The sequence below is a fragment of the Ochotona curzoniae genome, unplaced genomic scaffold, assembly GCF_017591425.1.
Source record: "Ochotona curzoniae isolate NIBS_2020 unplaced genomic scaffold, NIBS_Ocur_1.0 scaffold_4701, whole genome shotgun sequence".
In the NCBI taxonomy this organism is placed as follows: Eukaryota; Metazoa; Chordata; class Mammalia; order Lagomorpha; family Ochotonidae; genus Ochotona; species Ochotona curzoniae.
The window spans coordinates 62,432,999-62,453,822 of record NW_024467122.1 but is presented as its reverse complement, the minus strand read 5'-3'; the positions used below and the strand labels follow the sequence as shown (position 1 = coordinate 62,453,822).

Genomic DNA, 20,824 nt, shown 5'->3' with positions numbered 1-20,824 from the left:
AAAAGCACGTGAAAACAAACATAGTAACTCCATTCCCAATACTGACAATATAAGCCCAGTCGCCATTAACAGTGGGACCAAAAACTGAGAGATGTTTTCATGTTGGAGAATCTAAGACATCAAGTCGGTGGATGGATAGTGAGGGGCTTAGAGCTTAGAGACCATGATCCCTCACCAAATGCATAGCCTTCTGCCGCATCACTAAGCTGGCCCCAAAGATCTATGCTAGCAATGGCCAAAACTGTAAGTGGCTGTGGGCTGAAAGGAAAGGGTGGTTTCATCCAAACAAAAGTTGGTCATCCTAGAGCCTTGGCCAAGCAGTGGAAGCATTGGGGCTTTCCCCCTCTACGTGTCAGGACACGGAGGTCCAAAAGGGAGGAGGAGATGGTGGCTTTCATTCCTTCCTAAGGGAAAGAACTCGAGTCTCTATCCCCACCCCCTTAGCTGCAGAAGCCACTTGGAAACACTTGCCTCTCCCTGAATTTTGCAGTTCAAAAAAACACTGCTTGCACCTGCAGCAGTGCCCTGAGCCAAGGCTTAGGGGTCAGGCAAGGCAAGAATGGCCACCAGCAAGCCTTTGGTACAGCCGTGAAGATGCCAGATGGGAGTTGCCTAGGTTTAATACCTGGTAATGCTTCCAATTCTACCTTCCTGCTGGTGTGAACCCTGGGGGCGCTGTAGGTGATGGCTCAAGAACTTGAGAGACCCTGATTGAGTTCCAGGCTCCTTATGCCAGCTGTGGAAGAAATCACAGTGGCTCCTTGGTCTATCTGCCTATCAAATCAAAAACAAAAAAAAAGGTTCAGGAATGGTGTCGTTGTGACCCTATAGGAAACTGTGTCATAGGAAATCAAATGCAAATTGAATCAAATCAGGTTCTTCAGCCTGCAACAGAATCCTGAGAGGCTCCAAGAGTTCTGCCCAGGGCTGGGCATGGATATGGTATGTCCCAATGAAGACAAATATAAATAAGCCTCTCGCTAGCTCATAAATTTGAACCATACACACCGAAAGCTGGGCTGGGCAACAGTGGCTGTCATGAGACTTAAATAGCAGCATCATGAAATTGCCATCTACAAAACCAACCCAACAGCTGTAACAAAGACTTAAAGACAGAAATGCAGGGGCCATCACTGCGACATTGTGGGTTAAGCCAATGCCTGCAGCACCACATCCCTTGTGGTACCAGTTCAACTTCTACTTGGTCCACTTCCATTACAGTTATGTGGCAATGTGCCTGGGAAAACAGTGAAAGATGGCCCAAGTACTGTGCCCCTGCATCCATGTCAGAGACCTGGACGAAGTTCCTAGTCTATGGCTTTCCCATCACTCAGCTCTGGCTACTGCAGCCATTTGGGGAGTGACACAGTGCATGGAAGATTTCTCTCTCAGCTTCTGTGTCTCCTTCTCTGTAACTCTGTCTTTCAAATAGATAATATGTTTTAAAGGGAAAAAAAAGAAGGAAATGCAAAGTGGAGGCAGTCAGATACTAGGTTGGGGAATAGGGTAAGGGGAGGAGACACAACAAAACACCACCAGAGTTCTACTTGATGTACAAGTAGGTTCTTTGTCCAAAGGTGAGAGCAGTCTTGGGTTGACCTGAGAGAATCCGCCTCCTCTACACTTGAGATGAGTCTTTGCTTAAAGGAACGCTGCAATGAGGAATTCACAAACCAGAATCCAACTCAGCTCTTCATAGTGAATGTGCTGCTCCCCACCTGACCCTACCTGAAGGTGGGCTCTTCAACAACCTTTGGACAACTGTCCAAGACCCCACCTCCCAAGTCCTCAGAACTTCATGTGAGGAGGCTCGAGCGCTGGTTCTCTTAGTGTGATCCAGGACACAGCTGGGTCCCACTGAGGCCACTGAGCAAGGTCAAGTGAGAATTCCAGGTCAGGCCTGGGACAGGAATGTACTTCAGGAAAATGGGGTTTTCAAAGAGCCTCCTGGCTTAGAATAGTGATGGCTATCTAGCTTCAGGGAGATGACTTTCTCCTGCTCCTCTAATCCGTGTCTGGAAACACGGCACTCCGTGGAGTACATCTGCCCAGAGCAAAAGGGAAATTGGACTGACTCCACACCCTGGGGACCAATCCCGCTGGCCTTTTCATACATTCCATATTTTAGCTTTGGAAAGTTGTCAAGCCCTTGCATGTTGTAAAGCAGCCTTCTCAACCTTGGCACCCCTGGTAATTCTTAGTGGTGGGCTGTCCTGCGCTTTGTAGGATGGTTCGCAGTAACCCCAGCCCCCACTTTCTAGAGGCTGTTAGCACCTGTCTGGTGTGATAGCCACCCAAGTCTCCAGACATTTCCCAATGCACCCACCACATATGCACACACTCAGACAATTAAAAACTGCCAGACTGGATGGACAGTGACCAGCCCCGAGTGGTAATTAAAGGCGGAAGGACAGGGATCTCCACTTGTCCCTCTGTTTTTGATTCCCTGGGCTTCCTTTATGAAGGAGTGCAGCCAGCAGCCCGCAGTGTTTACCTGAGCATCCATGAGTTCACCCTCTAGGGCCCTTCTGGCTGATGTCGCTTCTTTTTCCTCCTTTCTGGCATGCATGAGGGCCTCTTCTAACTGCCGCACTTGTCCCTGCAGTGAAAACACCGGCTTAGCAGGAGTTTAGATGTGTGCGATGCCTATGCAGCCAACTCTGTGGAGTGAAACTGATACAGTAGACAGCCATGGACACAGCATGGCCAGGGTAACAACCCATCTGTCGTGGGCCCAAGGTGACACACAACAGCTGTATGCTTGGATGCGTGCCTGCCTTTGCATTTCCAATTCTTAGCAAAGAGTGAACATCTAAATTATCTGGTGTGATTTTTTTTTTCTTCCTAAAAAAAAAAACACACATCTCCAGCCTGACCCTTGGGGATTCAGAAGCTCCAGGCACTGATTGAATCTGGGGATACACACGCAGGTTTTCAAAGCTGAACAGCTGCTGCTAAAGGGTTTGCCCTCTTTCACTGTGAGCTGGCCATTTTTTATGTCACCTGTTGCCACTCTTGTTTTTAGATTCCCACTTCTAAAGTTCTAGCAACTTGGATAATGGGCTTGCTAAAACCTCTGCAACTCCAGAGACATCAATCGAACATGAACAAAGAATAAGCACTTTTGAGTGACAGCGGGCCTGGTGGGGATGGGAAGGCAGCCCTCACAAGTGTTAGAAGTTTTCTGCGAAACTTCTCAAGAGTTGACCAGGTCTTCTGCTATCAGGGTGAATGAAGACTCACATATCTACACACACATCTCCAACCCTGCCTCAGGCCTCCCATTCATAGCATTCCTAGAAGTGGAGAACAAATGGCAGCAAGAGACAATCTACTCAGAATTGCCCTGTCCCTTCCTACTCACCTATGACCAAGCAACCCTTGCCCACTGCTGAAAGAACTCACCTGAGAAAGAGAGTCTCACCTCGGATTTCTTGAGTGCATCCTTTGCCTTGGCCTCATCACCTTGGAGGTCCTCGACATGCCTCTGAAGTTGGGCCACCCTCCGCTCCAGCTCTGCAATCTTTCCTTGCAGCTTTTCATTCTCCTCCTTCAGCAGCTTCTCGCGCAGTTCAGCCCCCACCTTGTTCTGCTCCGAGGCACTGCTCCGATGGGCCAGCACTTCAACATTCTATTCAAAACATGAAACCATAACAGAGGTCAGTGGGTCACCCCCTAGCTGTGAGAATGGCTGATGCTTATGAAATACCTGTAGCGTTTCAGGCACTGGGCAACACCTGTAGGGCAAACCACCCCACCACATTCTTTTACAGAGAAGTGCCAGGGCCAGCACTGGGACATAATGAGTGAAACCACCACTTGCAACTCTGGAATCCCATAGGGCCACCAGTTTGTATCCTGGATGCTCAGTTTCCAATGCATCTCCCTGCCAAAGGCCTGGGAAAGCAGCAGAGGATGGACCAAGTCTTTGGAATCCTGATATCTACAGATGGAGCTCCAGGATCCGTTTTCAGCCTGGGCTAGCCTTGGCCATTGTGGCCATCTGGGGAATAACTGTCTCTAATTCTTTCAGATAAATAAATGCTTTTAAAGAAAGGATGTGCTTTTTTTTTTTTAAGATTTATTTTTATTATTTTTTTATTAGAAAGGCGGATATACAGAGAGGAGAGAGAGAGAGGAAGATCTTCCGTCCGATGATTCACTCCCCAAGTGAGCACAATGGCCAATGCTATGCCGATCTGAAGCCAGGAGCCTCTTCCGGGTCTCCCACACGGGTGCAGGTTCCCAAAGCTTTGGGCCGTCCTCGACTGCTTTCCCGGGCCACAGGCAGGGAGCTGGAAGGGAAGCGGAGCTGCCGGGATAGAACTGGCGCCCATATGGGATCCCGAGCGTGCAAGGCGAGGACCTTAACCACTTGCGCCACCGTGCCAGGCCCAGGATGTGCTTTGAGAACACGTTGACACCCATCTTGCTGAGTGTCTCTGATGGCTTCTGAGCTTTGCTAGCAGCACTGAGAGGTTGTAACAGGGGCCACAAACCATGCTGTCAACTCAAGGCTATCACATTCTTGGTAGAAAAGTCTGCCTTCCAATCCTTGCCAGTCCTTTGCATGAGATTTAAACCTTTTAATGACTCCAAGAGGTGGGTGCTGCTCTTGCCATCATCTTAAAGAGATGGAGACATAGATGGAGACCAAGCACCGTGCCCAAGATGACTCAGGAGAAATTGCATTCAAACAATCCACGTTTCAGCCCCTTTGTTTCTGATGGGTTCACATCCCTGCTCCCCTCTACACACCCCTAAAGATAGGTCAGGACCCTTCACAGAAGCTCTTGACAAGGGACAGATTTTGTGTACAGGTTCTTAATGCCCATGAGAAAACAGAAATGAGAAATGAGAAAATGGAAATTAATTTGCTTTTCCAGGGCTGGCCCAATGGCTCAACTAACTAATCCTCCCCCTGCAAGTAACAGCATCCCATATGGATGCCGGTTTGTGTCTCAGCTACTTCACTTCCCTTTCAGCTCTCTGCTTGTGCCCTGGGAAAGCAATAGAGGACGGCCCAAAGCCTTGGGACCCTGCACCCACATAGGAGACCCGGAAGAGGCTCCTGGCTTTGGACCAGCTTGACTCCAGCCATTTGGGGAGTGAACCAAAGGATGGAAGATTTTTCTGTCTCTCCTTCTTTCTGTAAATCTGCTTATCCAATTAAAAAAATCTTGAAAAGAAGTTGCCTCTCTTCCAGTGCATAGTGCAAGTTCCAACACAATCGTTTGGAAATGAACTTGTGCTGCTACAATTTGCAACAGGAGAGAATAGCAACAACAACAGAGTGATTATTACTCATTCTTGGGTCATGTATGCTTTGTACTTCTTTAATTTAGCAAGCTGAAGTGACACTAAATGGTTCCTGTACAGCATTCCATCTCATCCTCCATTTTCCCCACTGTTACAAAGATGTCAGTGTCAGCAAGTCTCATGCTCCTGAAACACTGCAGATGCCTGCAAGGAAAGAAAGACTCCAGGAGGGCAAGACATTTTCAGAAGCTCATGTGAAGGCCCACATGGGAGAGTGGTCTGCTACAATTGCTTGCTTGCATAGCAGTTTGGAAGGATCTTTAAATCTTTTTAACAGTATTGTAAAGTGTCTTATTCTGAACTTAATCAATTAGAGAGCTTCAGGACCCAGAGCCATCTTTCCCCAACCCAAATGTTTAATTCAGTATATCCGAGAAATCACATCAGAGACAAAGCAACTGAGTGACAATGAGGTTAGCTGACACTGCCCAGAGAAAACTAAGGTGACAGGCAGTAGGAATTTGTTAGGACTATTTGGATAACCTCTCCTAATGACACCACCAGGAGAACGCATTGCAAGGAAGAACAGAGAAGAAATAAAAGCGTAGCTCAAATATTGATGAGGGATCCGAAGAATTCAATCATTGGTCACACCAGAGAGAGTGAGCGTCTAGATCGCCCATTCCCAAGTCTCCCATAAAAGAGAATACTCAATTAGTAAGACAGGAGGGTACTGATAGAAGGGTAGACATACAATTCAATGAAATAGAACTGGGAATCCAGAAATAAACCCACACATTTGTGGGCAACTGACTCACAACAGAGTTTGATCTTGACTCAGAGGAGCACAGTCTTCAACAATGGTGCTGGGGTAACTGGAAAGGACACTGAGACTCTCTTCCTTACAGCACACACAGCCATGAACTCAACTGTATCTTAGACCTAACTGTAAAAACTCAAACTATATGGGCCCGGCGTGGTGGCGCAGTAGTTAAGGTCCTCGCCTTGCACGCCCAGGATCCCAATCCCAAAAGTACATGAAAAGATGTCTAATATTAGAGAAACAAAAATGAAAACTGCATGAAAGGTTCTAGGGATTGACGCTGAGTAAGTTAAGCCACTACTTGAGATGCCGACATTGCAAAAGAGTGGCAACTAAGTCCTCACTCCTCCAGTTCTATGTGAGATCTGGACAGAGTTCCTGGCTCCTGGGTTAGACTGGCCCAGTGTTGGCTACTGTTGCCATCTGGAGTATGAACAAGTGGGTGGAAGTTCTTTCTCTTTCTCCTCGTGCTCATTCCCTTTTTTCTGTCCCAAACTCTGCTTTCTCCCTCCTTTTCCCTCCTCCCCGTTCTCCCTTTTGTGTCATGCTGCCTTTCAAATGAATAATTTTGTCTTTTAAAAAAGCTACATGAGGTAACACAATCATTGTAGAAGACAGTATAGAAGTTTGCGGAAAAAAAAAAAAACCACTAAAATTAGAACTATCATATGATCCAGCAATTCCACTACTGGGTACTCAAATCACTCTATTAATTGACTGAAATGTAACATACAAGAGTTAGACTGCATATTAGGTGGGTTTTACCTTAATATAACTGTTCTTTAAAAGGATAAACAAAGGCAAGGGAGAGCTGGAGCCAGAGCAGCGATGGAGGTGATGACACATTCACTCCAGTCATCTTGGACTTAGCTATGTGTCTGCGAGAGAACAAGGGGGCTTTTTGGTAAAGCAAAGACCATCCAGGCTAGTATGGTTCATGTGACACTGGCATCCCATGTATAGGCACTGGTTTGAGTCCCGGCTGCTCCACTTATGGTCCCACTACCTGCTAATGTGCCTGGGAAAGCAGTGATGGCTGACCCAAAACCTTGGGCCCCTGTACCTGCAAGGGTGACCCAAAAGAAGCTCTTGGCTCCTAGCTTTGGATCAGCCCAGTTCTAGTCTTTGTGGCCATTTGGGGAGTGAAACAGTGGGTAGAATACCTCTCTCGCCATTCTCTCCCTCTCTCTGTAACTCTTTAAAGTTTAAAACAAACAAACAACAACAAAAACCACATCTTTGTTCAAGGGAACTGGAACTGTATTTCGAAGTTAAGAGTTTGGTGTGTAAGCTTGTGGCTCCACTTACAGCTGTCAAGGGTTCACTCCACTCCCAGCCCTCACAGTGGCAAGTACAAGTTCAGGGCAGCTTGCAGAGTTGACATACTCAGCCCTGTTCTGATTATTTGTTTTCTGTCTTCACTGTGTTGGCCGATCACATTGGTTTTATAAATATTTGAACATAATCCTCTGTTAGCCAATCTATGCAGAAACCAATCCCATCCCCTGCCCACCTACAGCTCACTATTTAATAAAAAGTCCTAGAACAAGCAAGCTTCCTTCTGCAGCCATCTTCCATCTAATAAAATACAGATCACATCTCTGTTCAAGGCAAAAACACGTTGAATATCTCTTCTCTGAAATGCTGAGGACAAGTGCTTCCAATTTGGAAATACTAGCATAGACTACCAATTAAATGCCCCTAATCCAAAACTCCAAATTTCAAAACGTTCCAACTTTCAGATTTTAGATTTTTGGATTATGGATGTACAACCTGTGCTCCATACAAATTCTTCCTCAAGACCATGCAGGGAAGAAAGCTGGCAGAAGACTTTCCAACTCTGACCTACTTTGATCTGCACATCATGTCTTCCAAATGCCCAAGTCTGCTAGCAAAACCACTCCAAGACCAGGGCTGCTGGAGGTCTATTCAGGAAGGGATCACAGGCGACAGGCTGCTCGTCGGAGAAGCTGCTGGTGCTATTCCTGTGATTCATCCATGTCCTGTGTCTTAACAATGTTAGAGAGGATGTGCCGTTGGAAGTGCAATCAACAAGCACACAGATCTAACCATGCATTTAGCTGTAACATGTCGCCCACGTTTAGTTTTTAAAGGATTATTTGGATTTTCTTTTGCTTTTTTATTTTTCAAAAGGCACAGTGACAGATATCCCATGCATAAATTCGCATTCTGCATGCTTGCAGGAGCTGGGATTGAATCAGACTGAAGCCAGCAATTTAATCCACATCTCTCACATGGGTGCCAGGGACCCAAGCACCTGAGCCATCACCCATTGCTTTGCAGCATCTGGACTAGGAAGTGGAAATGGGGATCAAATTCAGCTACTCCAGTAAGTGTTCAGGCATCCCAAGCATTCTTTACCACTAAGCCAAATCCCCTTCCCAGCCTTGATTATTTTAACTATTACTCACACATGCAAGGAGTCAATCCAACTCTAATTTTTTTTGCCACTCCCTAAAGCAGCAAACATAACAGGAAGTCACCAACACATTGTTTTGTCCAAACTGGATGATTATGAAAACTTGGACTATGATCTTTTTTTGCCCCCTCACCTATCAAGCATCCAAGGTCAAAGGTATGCTAACACAATGTGTGAGTGGAATGAGCAAAGAGGGAGACTTCTCCCTTGTTGGTAGCGTTGAAAATGAGTATGAGTTCCTGCAAAGTGTTTTAGTAGTATTTAAAACACTGACCATGGGCATTCCCTTTAACCAAGCAACCAAGTCTAGCAAATGACACTACAACGTGCCAAAAATGACATGTAAATTAGATTATTAATGGCAGCACTGTCGTAATGAAAGATTGCAAGCAACTAAAGGCTAATTCTTTGGACAGTAGTTGCATCTGTTCAAAGGTATCCTGTGCAATGGGGGGTGGGAGCAGAAGAAGGCGCACAGGAAGAAAGGGACAGAATAGTGCACCTGCACATTTCCAGAAGAAGAAAAGCATTGGGAGAGATAAATACACACTAAGTTGACTGCACAAGACATCGGTTAACACTGTCTATGAAGAGGAGAATTAGGTTATAGAACAAAGGGGAGAAGTTCTCCATCTCAGATCCTCCCATTGTTTTAAAGTTTCGAACCACAGAAATTCAACAGGTATTAACATTTTTTAAATCATCTACATTTTCTATGAAAAGGCTGACCGACAATGGCCGCAGGCACCTGGTAGACAACGCACCCTCTCAGCCACATTCTCACCCCGGCAACCCTCTCGAGCCTCTTCACAGATACTTGTGGACCATGAAACATGGTGGAGCTGGAGCCCCAGCAGCAGCAGCTGTGCAAACAGTGGGGTGCCAGCTCTCCCACACTGCTCTCTAGAGTTAGGCAATTCTATCCCAGCACACATAGTTGCAGGAGTGGGGAAAAGCCCAGATCCCCAGGTGTTGCAATTTCTTGGATGCTTCTCCAGCATTCCTATCCCAGCCACCCTAAGGTGAAGATGTCCAGAGAGAAGTGACGAGAGAAAGACAAAACAAGGGAAAAACTTTCAGCACTTACGTTTTTTTTCTGTTGAGAGCACTTACATTTTGCATATGATATCACTTCTTCATTCTACATCATGTCTCTGTTTATGTTACAGTTTGTTTGCTCTTGGGGAACACTTGGACCCTGTGACACTGCCAAGCATCCCCACCTACCCCATCCATAGAGCTCAGTCTGTGTGTCAGACAAACCATCTCAGCAAATGGAATCCTCATTTGTACTACCACTTTTTTAAATGATTTGTTTATTTATTATCGCAAAGTCAGATACACAGAGAGGAGGAGAGACAGAGAGGAAGATCTTCCATCCATTGATTCACTCCCCAAGCTCCTCAATGGCCGGAGCTGCACTGATCCAAAGCCAGGAACCAGAAGCCTCCTCCAGGTCTCCCACATAGGTGTAGGGATATCAAAGCTTTGAGCTGTCTTCAATCGCTTTCCCAGGCCACAAGCAGGGAGCTGGGTGGGAAGCAGAGCTGCCAGGATTAGAACCGGCGCCCATATGGGATCCTGGCACATGCAAGACAAGGACTTTAGCTGCTGAGCTATAGCACCAGGCCCAGAATTGTCATTTGTATTTCTAACAGTAGAGAACAGGGAATGAGCTGTCTTCACCTGATCTGACTCGATGCAGCCTAGGCCTTTTACTGGGACCTTCCTGGCTGTTCCAGCCTTGTTTCCTTATCTGGTGCCCCAACATCAAAAACAGTTAGATGAGAATGCAGCTCTTGCAATAAACATGGTTGCGATTACTAGGCCAACTAAACCCCCATCTGTTTCCCTAAAATACACAAGGACTTCATATTTACCTAACCTCAGGTCCAAACTGTCACACTTGGCTTCAGGTCATGATGTGCAATTTTTTTTTTTTTTTTTTTGAGTCTAGACTTCTCAAAAGGCTCATCCTGGTTTTCCGACAGACTTTCCGGTATAGCTACACAACACAAAGACGACCCCTGTGTGATTTCAAGGGCAAGTCAGGTTTCTCGGTTGGCTAATTCATTAAAAATTCAGCCCCATTTCCTAATCAAAGGTAAACCGATGACAATGAAGGAAAAAAATATTTCCCCTCAACCAGGCAAACAGCATGTCTTAATATGCTGAACTGCTAAAAATTGACTCCTTTAAAAATAGTTGACTTTTAACCAATTACCTACTTAAAAGAAGGCAGGAAGGGAAATGCAATTTTATCACATCCATAAACTCCATCTTTTCCAGCCCCATATTGCCATTCACTGCAAATAGAACCTGCTTATAAGCTGGCAAGTGAATGCCCACCTGGAGCTAGAGAAAACTTTTATTCATAATAAGCACCAAACTGGCAAATAGCATCATAAAAGGCCCCATCTGAGCATTCTGTCTGGTGTAGCAGGCTCTGTGTAGGATCCCGGAACTGACCCCAATGACAGGCTGGCCTCTAATGGCCAAGGCCTCCTGGCTGTGCTGGGGCAGGCCCAATACAGAAACCCAGCAATCTTTACTAATTAACATGGCCTCTGCCACAGCCGGCTTTGTTTCCTTTCTTTCTCCCTTTTTTGCTGAATGAGTGAAAACAGTTGAAGCGTGGAGGCCATGAACTGGAACGCTAGTTTGTCAGGTCCATCTAGCTGGTCATCCCCACACTCCACTGTGTTGTGGCTGCAGCAGTAGTACCCAGCGGGCCTCCCAGCTCCACTCAGCTGTGGGCAGGACTTCTCAGCACAGCAGCTGTGGGCACCCACTTTCCTTGCAGAGTGAGGGCCTGCATTCCAGAGGATTCCTTTCCTTCACTCTGAATGTGGAGGAAACCACGTAATGGCCCAACTAGTTGGCTCCTTGCCATTCATGTGGTGCCCGAGACTAGTTCTTAGCTCCTGGCTCCAGCCTGGCCTATCCCTCACTAGTCAGGTCATTTGGGAAGTGAACAGCAGAGGGCAAAAAAAGAAATCTCCTTTTCTCTCCACCTTCAAACAAATATACAAGAGATACAGAGGTGGCTGGCGAGTTCCCTCGCGAGCAGATGGTGCCAGAGGCAGGGATCAAGCAGCAAAGTTCATGGGGCTCACGCAGGGGTCTCCCCCTCACCAAGGCAATGACTTCCAAACTCCTGTGAGCAGTCATCCTCGGGGCGTCTGGCTTGCACAAGGGCACCATGTGCCATAGGATTGCCCAGAACTTTGGCCTGTGGCACTTCTCCAGCATCCACTTCTTGTGAGAGAATATCAAGGCCAACACGGAAGTTGGTGATATGGCCAAGCGATACCTAGAGAAAAGCCATTTGGTCCCAGATCATCTCATTACATGCCAGATGCTCTCAGAACTGGAGAGCAGGAGTGGCCAGTGCTGGCTTCTGGATGGTTTTCTGAGGATGCTAGTACAGGCTGAAGCTCTGGACAAAATTTGTGACCTGGATCTAGTGATCACTTTGAACATTCCATTTGAGACATTGAAAGATCGGCTCAGCCGTGGTTGGATTCAAGAGTGCATAACATGGACTTCAACCCACCTCAAGTGCATGGACTTGATGACATCACTGGTGAATCATTTGTCCAACAAGAGGATGATAAGCCTGAAGCAGTTGCTGCCCGGCTAAGACGGTATAAGGATGCTGCGAAGCCAGCCATTGAGCTATACAAGAGCTGGGGGTGCTCCACCAATTTTGGAGGATGGAGGCTAATAAAATCTGGCCTTACATTTACACACTTTTCTCATACAAGATCACACCTGTTCAATCCAGACAGGCATATTGAGCTTGCTCAGTGGAAGAACCAGGAAGACACGGTCATTCACTTAATTGTGTGTGTAGTATTGGTGCCATGTCCAACTTAGAAGCTACCTGTGATAGCTTGCAGCATCTTTTCTAGTTGACATGGTGAAGTGATAGGAAAACTAATGGAGTAGAAAGAGCTCACAACGAGGCCCTCCTGCCTTTGAAGGGAGTCCTTCCACATGTGGCCATCCTTTCCCAAGGAAGCAAGTATAGGCTGGAATTGAAGGGGTGTATAACCTGAGCTCCAGCTGACTTCTGATGGCCATCCTGCTGCCATAGCAGCCTCCTTTTACCCACAATGGCAGTACTTCCTGGTTTTTCCCATACCTCATGGCTGTTGAATCACATAGGTGATTCGTCTCAGGCTTTGTCTCAGGTACTAGCGGCATGCGTTGTCCTAGTGGCAACAGAATTGAAGCTGTTGCTCTCAGTGGGCGATTCTCTGATTGTGTGTGTCCACAAGTTGTTTTCCCAAGTAAGAGTGATTCCTTCTCTGCATCCATGCTCCAAAGAATCTTTGTTTCTTGGAACTTTTGCCTTAAAACATTTTGACTTCTACTTAGAAGACAGTTTTTATTTTTTTTTTTTTAAAGATTTATTTTTATTATTTTTTCATTGGAAAGGCGGATATACAGAGAGGAGAGACAGAGAGGAAGGTCTTCCATCCGATGATTCACTCCCCAAGTGAGCGCAACGGGCCGATACTATGCCGATCCAAAGCCAGGAGCCTCTTCCGGGCCTCCCACGCGGGTGCAGGTTCCCAAAGCTTTGGGCCGTCCTCGACTGCGTTCCCAGGCCACAGGCAGGGAGCTGGAAGGGAAGCGGGGCTGCCGGGATTAGAACCGGCGCCCATTTGGGATCCCGGGCGTGCAAGGCGAGGACTTAACCACTTGCGCCACCGCGCCGGGCCCGGCAGTTTTTATTTTAAAACTTGTATTTTCTTCTCACCGTGGCCAATGAAAAAATGTGAGCATAGTGACTGCTCTTATTGCTTTCTAATTTCTGTGCAAGTGAGCTGTGCAAAGGGTCTCCCTTAAACCGCTGCTTGGCCTCATGAGCTCAGACTGCTCCTTTTACTATGAAAAAATTATGCACCTAAGGCGGGAACATCCACCTTTGTAAAGATTTCAGTATAGAGATAATAAAACTCTATGGTCTACCTATGGAATTATTGAACTAATGGCATAGGTAGACTTTTTATTTGCGAAACAAATTGTATTTTGAAAATGCTGCTAAATATTGATGCTGATGATGATTTTCTCCATGAGTGACTGAGACACGTGAATAGTTGGTGAAGGGAACTGAGCGTTTGGGGAAAACACTGCATTAGCCAGGCCTGGGCTGAGAGTAACAGCTTTACAATTACAGAAAAGCAAAATCTTCAGGTCTTCTCGCCCCATTCCAAAGATGCTTCAAATGGGGTGGCCATAAAGCCTAGAAATGTTGATGCTAATATTCTGCCATGTTTTATAATGTAGTATGAATAAAGCAAGACTTGGTTGGTTTCTTAAAAAATAAACAAAGAGATACAGAAACTTTAAGTTGAAATCCTTACACTATTAGTTGCTTCCTCTGTTTTGACTCTGCCTAACTTACCTTTTTTTTTTTTTTTTTGGTCAAGATGAGGTTGAGCCATTGGAAAATATCTTTAAACATCATGCTTCAGTTTTGCAAAATTTCTCCCATTATATTTTCTCAGGACCAACACTATACTTTTAGTCCCTAAATGTTTGCAGTTAAGAACTCAAGTGGTCAAGAGAGGGTGCTTCAGGAAATTCATAGAAATGCAGGCGTTAAAAGATAAGGCTTTGAAAACATACCAAGATTTTTCACAATACACATTTGCCACAAATTAAGCTCTTTTTGCTTTTGGCAAGGAAGCAGCACATAGCAACTGTAGGAATAAGTGTGAGAAGGAGATAGAAGATGCTCTGTGCTAAAGCTCCACAAATTTTCAAGATCCCAAAGCCAAGAACATAGAGATTAATCTTAAATTTCCTTTTGTTACAAGATACGGATTATAGGTAGATTCTGCGATTGATTTACTGTACGCTGCCTTGAGTTTCCCCCTTTGCAACATGAAAGCCTTAGCCTAACCACCCACCAACTTCTACCTCTGCCAGCTCTAATCCTCTGGCATTCTAGAATGAACCTAAAGAAAATGGGCAGTCATGTAACATACTGAAGCATCCAGAGTTTTTCTTCTTGCCACAGCAGGAGGAAGTGTCATTTTCAAGTGTCACTGCCTAAGCCAGATTGTTAGCATCACTGTTCTTACTTCAGCATCTAGAGCCCAAGGACCACACCTAAAGACAAGCAACTTCCTACTACTAAGGCAGAGAAATATATTCCTCCCAGCTCCTCCTCCTCCTCCTCCTCCAGCCCATAACTCTAGGAGTTCAAACTATGGCGCTTAATAAAGACTCCATTTGTATCTTGGTTTGTTGCCCTGGTGATAATGCACCTCCTTATGGAACTACCTAAAAAAGGTTTTCGTTTAATAAGATTCACTGACTCCTTGTTTTTGCTGTATTAATTCAGAGATTGTATAGGTTAAAAATATCTTGGGTTTTCTTCACAATGTAAAATAAGTCAAAATGCTTCCTTTTCAATAATTAAGGAACAGCAAGATCTGCTACAGAGCGACCTCTAGCTGAGCCATGGGTCCCAGACAAGAGTTAGGACAATAAAGTCTCACACTTGCTCACAGAATGCATGACAAGTCTTCTCATTTAAATCACAAAAATAAAGTACTAAAGATGGTGATAAAATACCTATGATAAAACATATTCTGCGTCTAAGGGACTAGTTCTCCCCAAAAGACAACATGCTCAATAATTTCCAGTGACATATAACTCTGTTTGCATGAAGTGTGCCAAAGATGGAAAACATTAAAGAGAAAATAGATGAGGAAGCAACAGAGCTCAAGGCGAGTAGGGGAGAGGAAGGGGAGATGCAGATGGAAGGGGCTTCATGTGGGGTGATGGACAATAAGACAGTGGTGCTGGCTGCCCAAACTGTGAGCACGTTTTAAAGAAATCACTGTATCGCATCCTTAAAGGGGTTAAGGTGGTCAATTCTCTATTCTGTGAATGTTATCTCAATAAAAACAAAAGACAATGCAGTTCAGGCCCTAGAGTCAATAGACCTTAATTGGCCCTGCCCCTTCTTCCTGAAGTCTTGGTTATTCCAGTGCTGTAAAAATGAATAGACACATTATACTGCCTCTTAGCAATGATTCAGGCCCAGAGGGAGAATTCAGCTGGCAGCAGCCACAGACCAAGCGCAAAGGAAGCCTGAAGGTGCACAACCAGGACTTGAACCTTGCTCGGACTCTGATCTCGGCAAGATGCTACTACGTTCTTCCAAAAGGGACAGCAGCAAGGAAAGGGACGTGGATCCCAGCCTGCCAGCATGAGCTTTAGCTACAGGTGCACACTCGGCAGAGGATTCTTAAAACACAGCCACGGGTTACTCACGTGCAATGACGCTTTTGCTTTTTGAACACTACCTATAAAAAATGTTAAAGTATTCCCCAGTTTCCCAAGATAAAAAAAAAAAATCGCATCCTATTTATAAAGTATTATCCAGGCCCCTGTCTGAATGCACGTGAGACCCAGCATGTAGAAGCTCTGTTGCTGGAACTCGGCCCACGCCACCCAGGGCAGAGCTGTGAGGAGGCACTGCTCCCACGCAGTGCCACATTCCAGGACTGCACACGCTCAGGGGGACACTGAGGGAGGGAACGGAAGGCAAGCAGGATGAGATAGCAGAGTGCCTTCTCAAAGACACACCACACACACAGCCTCACAAACGGTTACATGTCAGCTCGCCGGCAGTACACACACATCCAACAGGTTGAACAGGATTTTTGAAGAAAGAAGATAAACAAGTTGTCCAGAATGCTGCCACCTGGGGCAGTGGGGACCTCCCCTGACAAGATAAGCCACAGGCCCCATCTGGAAAATCACAGGTCCTCACCGAGGTCCCTACTCTACTCCACTTTCTAGAAATCTTGCTATTTGGCAAAGCTCCCTTTCCTACTGGCTGCTCTCATCTGCCCATGTGTGTAGGGGATTAGCCCTTCCTTTTAGAAACTGTGCCATTTTAAACCTTCAGTAAAAATTTTTTCATTGGGTCCGGTGCGATACCCTAGCAGCTAAAGTCCTCACCTTGAACACACCGGGATCCCATATGGGCACCAATTCTAATCCTGGCAGCCCCACTTCCCATCCAGCTCCCTGCTTGTGGCCTGGGAAAGCAATCGAGGATGGCCCAAAGCCTTGGGACCCTGCACCCAAGTGGGAGACCTGGAGGAAGTTCCAGGTCTTTAAATCTTTAAAAAAATTATTTCATTGTAGCATACAGAGTTAAGCTGCTGTCTGCAGTGCCAGCATCCCATGTGGGATCCAGCTCCCTGGCAATGCACCTGGGGGATCAGCGGAGGAGGGCCCAACTGCTTGGTCTCCTGCACCCACATGAGAGAAACAGAAAAACCTGCTCCTAGCATCATTCTGGCCCAGCCCTGCTCCTTGCAGCCACTTGGGGAGTGAACCAGAGGACAGAGGGTCTCTCTGTCTCCTTCCCCCTCCCCCCTTCTCCCTTCATCTCCATCTACTTCTTCCCCATAATTGTCTTTCAGATAAAAAAATGAACCTTAACAAAATGCTTCCTCCACAAATTTCACCACCCCATGGCCATTCTCGAGTGACTCTTTGCAGCCCCCAAACAAAACCAAGCTTCCATGTACAAAACTGCCCACTTTTCTTTTGTCCACAATTTTCCACGACTGTAAGATCTCTATATAGAAATCTCCATGGCTGTAAGAGAAGAGCCTTGCCATCGCCTAGGGAGGCAAAAGACTGGGCCAAGACCTTCACAAGTTTTAAGGTGATTCCTGCAACCCTCCAGAGTTAAGACACACGAGAGGGGCCTGCATTTAGTTCTTCCTTCAAAGCGGCCGGTGGTTCCCCAGCAGTGCAGGCTCCCACAAAGCCCACAGGCCAGCTTTCAGGGACTGGCAACCACTCGAACTGATCAGCAAAGGAAGCCAGGACTGAAAACAGAAATGTCCCAACCGAGGCAAGGTCTCCTGCTCACTCTGAGATGTTTTTCAGGGAGTAGTATGTGAGACTCACAGGTTGGCTTCTTCAAAGACAGAGATGCTGTCAGGGGTCTGTGTCCTGCCTGGACCAATCATGGCCAGGCTAGATGGGAGTTGGTTGTTGGTTCGATTCTCACCCAATCTCTCCTTTTTCTGTTGGGGAACACACAGAAGCAGCCCTAACTGTAAGTCAGTGAGGCTCAGAGGAGTCGCAGACCTCCCACGTAGGAAAACCTGCTATTTGCCGCAGAATTCTCAGCAAAACACTAAAAGCATCTCTAACAATGTGTCCTCAGGCTCTACATTAACCAACTGTTCCCACTGGTACCGAAACACCCTGATGGCTCTCTAGGCACTGAAAGTAGCTGACAGGGACGGAACATTGCAAGTTAAGTGGGAGCAGGGGGTCTTATACCCGTGGTGGCCGCTAAGATCGCGTTGGACCTGAGGCACATCGCAACGTATGTACGGCTCATTTTTGCAGTCATAAAGGTCAGAGAAGGGACTCCAGTGAAGGAGGCCAGTGCCCATCATGGACTGCCCACACTCAAGGAATATACAAGATAGATAAGGTGCAGTACTATTCTTAAAGAGTTTACAGAATCTCAAGAGAGTTTATTGGGTTCACCAAGGAGATAGGAACAACCTCGGAACAAAGAGAAACTCCCAAGCACAATGGTCAAATGGTCTACCAGGTCCTGGCCATCTGATGGTGTCTATGCAGTCAATATGATTAACTTCCTCTCTGCCCCACCACAGCTTCCATTTCTCAAGATAAAATAGGACGGCACAGTCACTTCTCCATATCCAGAATCCCACATTCAAACCCTAATCTGAATGTCCAATATTCCCTCCCACCTTACCCTACACCTCTGCCAGGGACACAGCCATCCGGGGACTACAAACACATCGCCTCTGAACCAGCCTGTGCAGGCTCTCACTGCTCTCGGTTGTGGACACTTCATGCTTAGTCGAGGTTTGCAAGCCTTCAGTGTCACTGGGCCCCACTCAGGAGGGTGCACACTTCTTCCAGACCACAGCCTTTCAAATATGGCCTCCCTCAGACCAGCCAGTCTTCACTTTGCATTACATGTTCCAATGGCTTGAGTACCGACGACTACCTCAGTATGAGAGCCGTGGCCAAAAGGAGCCCAGCCTGTCCCCATCCCGACTACCAATGATCTCTCAATTCTGAGACAACACCTCCCAGCAAATAAAACCATCAGATCCTGCACAGGTGCACGGAAGGCAAAAAGAAAACTTGGGGCTTCAACTAAGGCCCAGGAACCAGAAAAGGCTTTGGCCATTTTGAGATCCAAAGATGTCCATGGGACATATCCCAGAATTCCCCCTTTGTAAGCAACAGTGCAAGAACCATAGGGAATTGCTACTGGGGTCCTGCTTCTCATCCCATCCCTTTTCTGGCCCAGTCCCTTCCCCCTTCCCTCCCATCTAACCACCACCAATATCGCTTAAGTCTCCATGCATTTCTCAGACAGCTCCTTGAGATAATCTCCACAAAGAGCTTCAGAAACCCAGGAAGAGTTGAAGAAAAAAACCTGTGAAGAAATGGGCAAAGGAAATGAACAGACTTTTTAAAGATTTATTTATTTTATTGGATATACAAAGAGGAGAAGAGATAGAGAGGAAGCTCTATTGTTCATTGATTCACTCTTCAAGCAGCTGCAATGGCCAGAGCTGAGCCAATCCAAAGCCAGGAGCCTGGAGCTTCTTCTGGGTCTCCCATGTAGGTGCAGGATCCCAAAGCTTTGGGCCGTCCTCAACTGATTTCTCAGGCCACAGCAGGGAGCTGGTTGGGAAGTGGGGCTGCTGGGTTAGAACCTGTGCCCACATGGGATCCCAACATGTGGCTACTGTGCCATATCCGATATTTTCAAAAGAACAGATTCAAATGGCTAACAGACATATGAAAAGATGTTCAGGCTCCCTAGTCAACAGGATGAAAACCGCACTGAGGTTCCACCTAACTCTAGAGAGGTTGGTCTATATTCAGAACTCTATTAACACCTGCTGGTGTGGATGTGGGGAGAAAGGTACCCTCCTTCTCCGCTGGTGGGAGTTCAGACTGGTATGACCACTATGGAAATCAGAGAGTGCTTAGAGAACTGCAAAAAAAAAAACCTGTCACAGCAGACAATCTAGCATCCCATTGTCAAGATATATCCAACAGTTTCATTGGGAGTCCATATTTGATTTGCAAGTAGAGATGCATATTGCATTGTATCTTTACATCTGGCTATGACCGTCTATCACACATGGCTGAGTAGACGGACCACAGTTTCTTTAACCACTCGTTTGTGGATGGGCATCTGGGTTGTTGTTTCCATGTCTTTGCTATTGTAAATTGTGCTGCTGTAAATACAGGATTACAGATCCCTTCTCACATGCAGTTTTCATTTCCTTTGGACATATTTCTAGGAGCATGTCTTTACTGACACGGTGGTTATTCAGTAGCATGTTACTTACCTCCATGGTGCTACAAATCTTTTATTTTTATTCCTGTTGTTGTTTTTGTTTCATGGCTTCTCATTTAAGGAATGCATAGTAACCACGAGATAGAGCCTACCGTATCCAGATCTGAAGATACAACGCAGTATGCTTCTATACTTCCAAATCAAAGATGGAATGCCAGTGAAACTGCTGGATATTTCTTGACAATGGGATGCTGGACTTATGGCTGCTTATGAAGTACTATACCACTGTAATAATATGGGGGAAATACATTGGGGGGAGGGAATCTGGAGAAGAGAAAGGGGAAATACCAGAGCCTATGGAACTGTACCATAAAATTAAAAATAGAAGGGAAAATTATTCACCAAAAAGGCATACTCTGCTCTACCACATATTTTTATCACTTTTCAGTAATGTGCAAACTGAGGCCAGCGCCCTGGCGTAGCACACTAATCCTCCACCTGCAGTGCTAGCATCCTGCTTGGGCAGTTTCAGGTTCAAGCTGCTCTGCTTCAGATCCAGTTCCCTAACTGTTGCTTGGGAGAGTAACAGAAGATGATTTAGATCCTTGGGCTCTTGTACCTGCGTGGGAGACCCAGAAGCAGCTCCCGACTTCACACCTGCCCAGCTCTGGCTATTATCGCTATATGGGGACTGAATCAATAGATGAACGGCTTCTCTGTCTCAACTTCTCTTTGTAAATATGTCTTTCCAATAAAAGATACATAAATCTTAAAAACAATACAAACTATTTTTATTATGTCATGAGCTAAATCCACTGTTGCTAGCTGGCCTAAGGAGCTAACCCTGTTTCATGGCAATGTTTCTGAGACAATGTTTTCAGCTTCCAAACACCCCACATAAAAATAAATGTTTAGCACCTTCTGTCCCTAAATCGAGTACCCA

General features: G+C 46.1%; 1 protein-coding gene and 1 pseudogene across 1 annotated transcript in view; one reads left to right on the top strand and one right to left on the bottom strand.

Annotated features, from left to right (window-relative positions):
- The window catches only part of CGNL1 (cingulin like 1), a 97,419-nt gene that overhangs the window by 20,085 nt on the left and 56,510 nt on the right, over window positions 1–20,824 (bottom strand). Inside the window, exons 8-9 of the mRNA XM_040968980.1 lie at window positions 3,425–3,631; window positions 2,495–2,599 (exon numbers count right to left, since the gene is read on the bottom strand). Of these exons, the coding sequence (XP_040824914.1) occupies window positions 2,495–2,599; window positions 3,425–3,631 (312 nt within the window). The remainder of the gene's footprint in view (window positions 1–2,494; window positions 2,600–3,424; window positions 3,632–20,824) is intronic.
- Window positions 11,665–12,322, top strand: LOC121148725 (annotated as a pseudogene).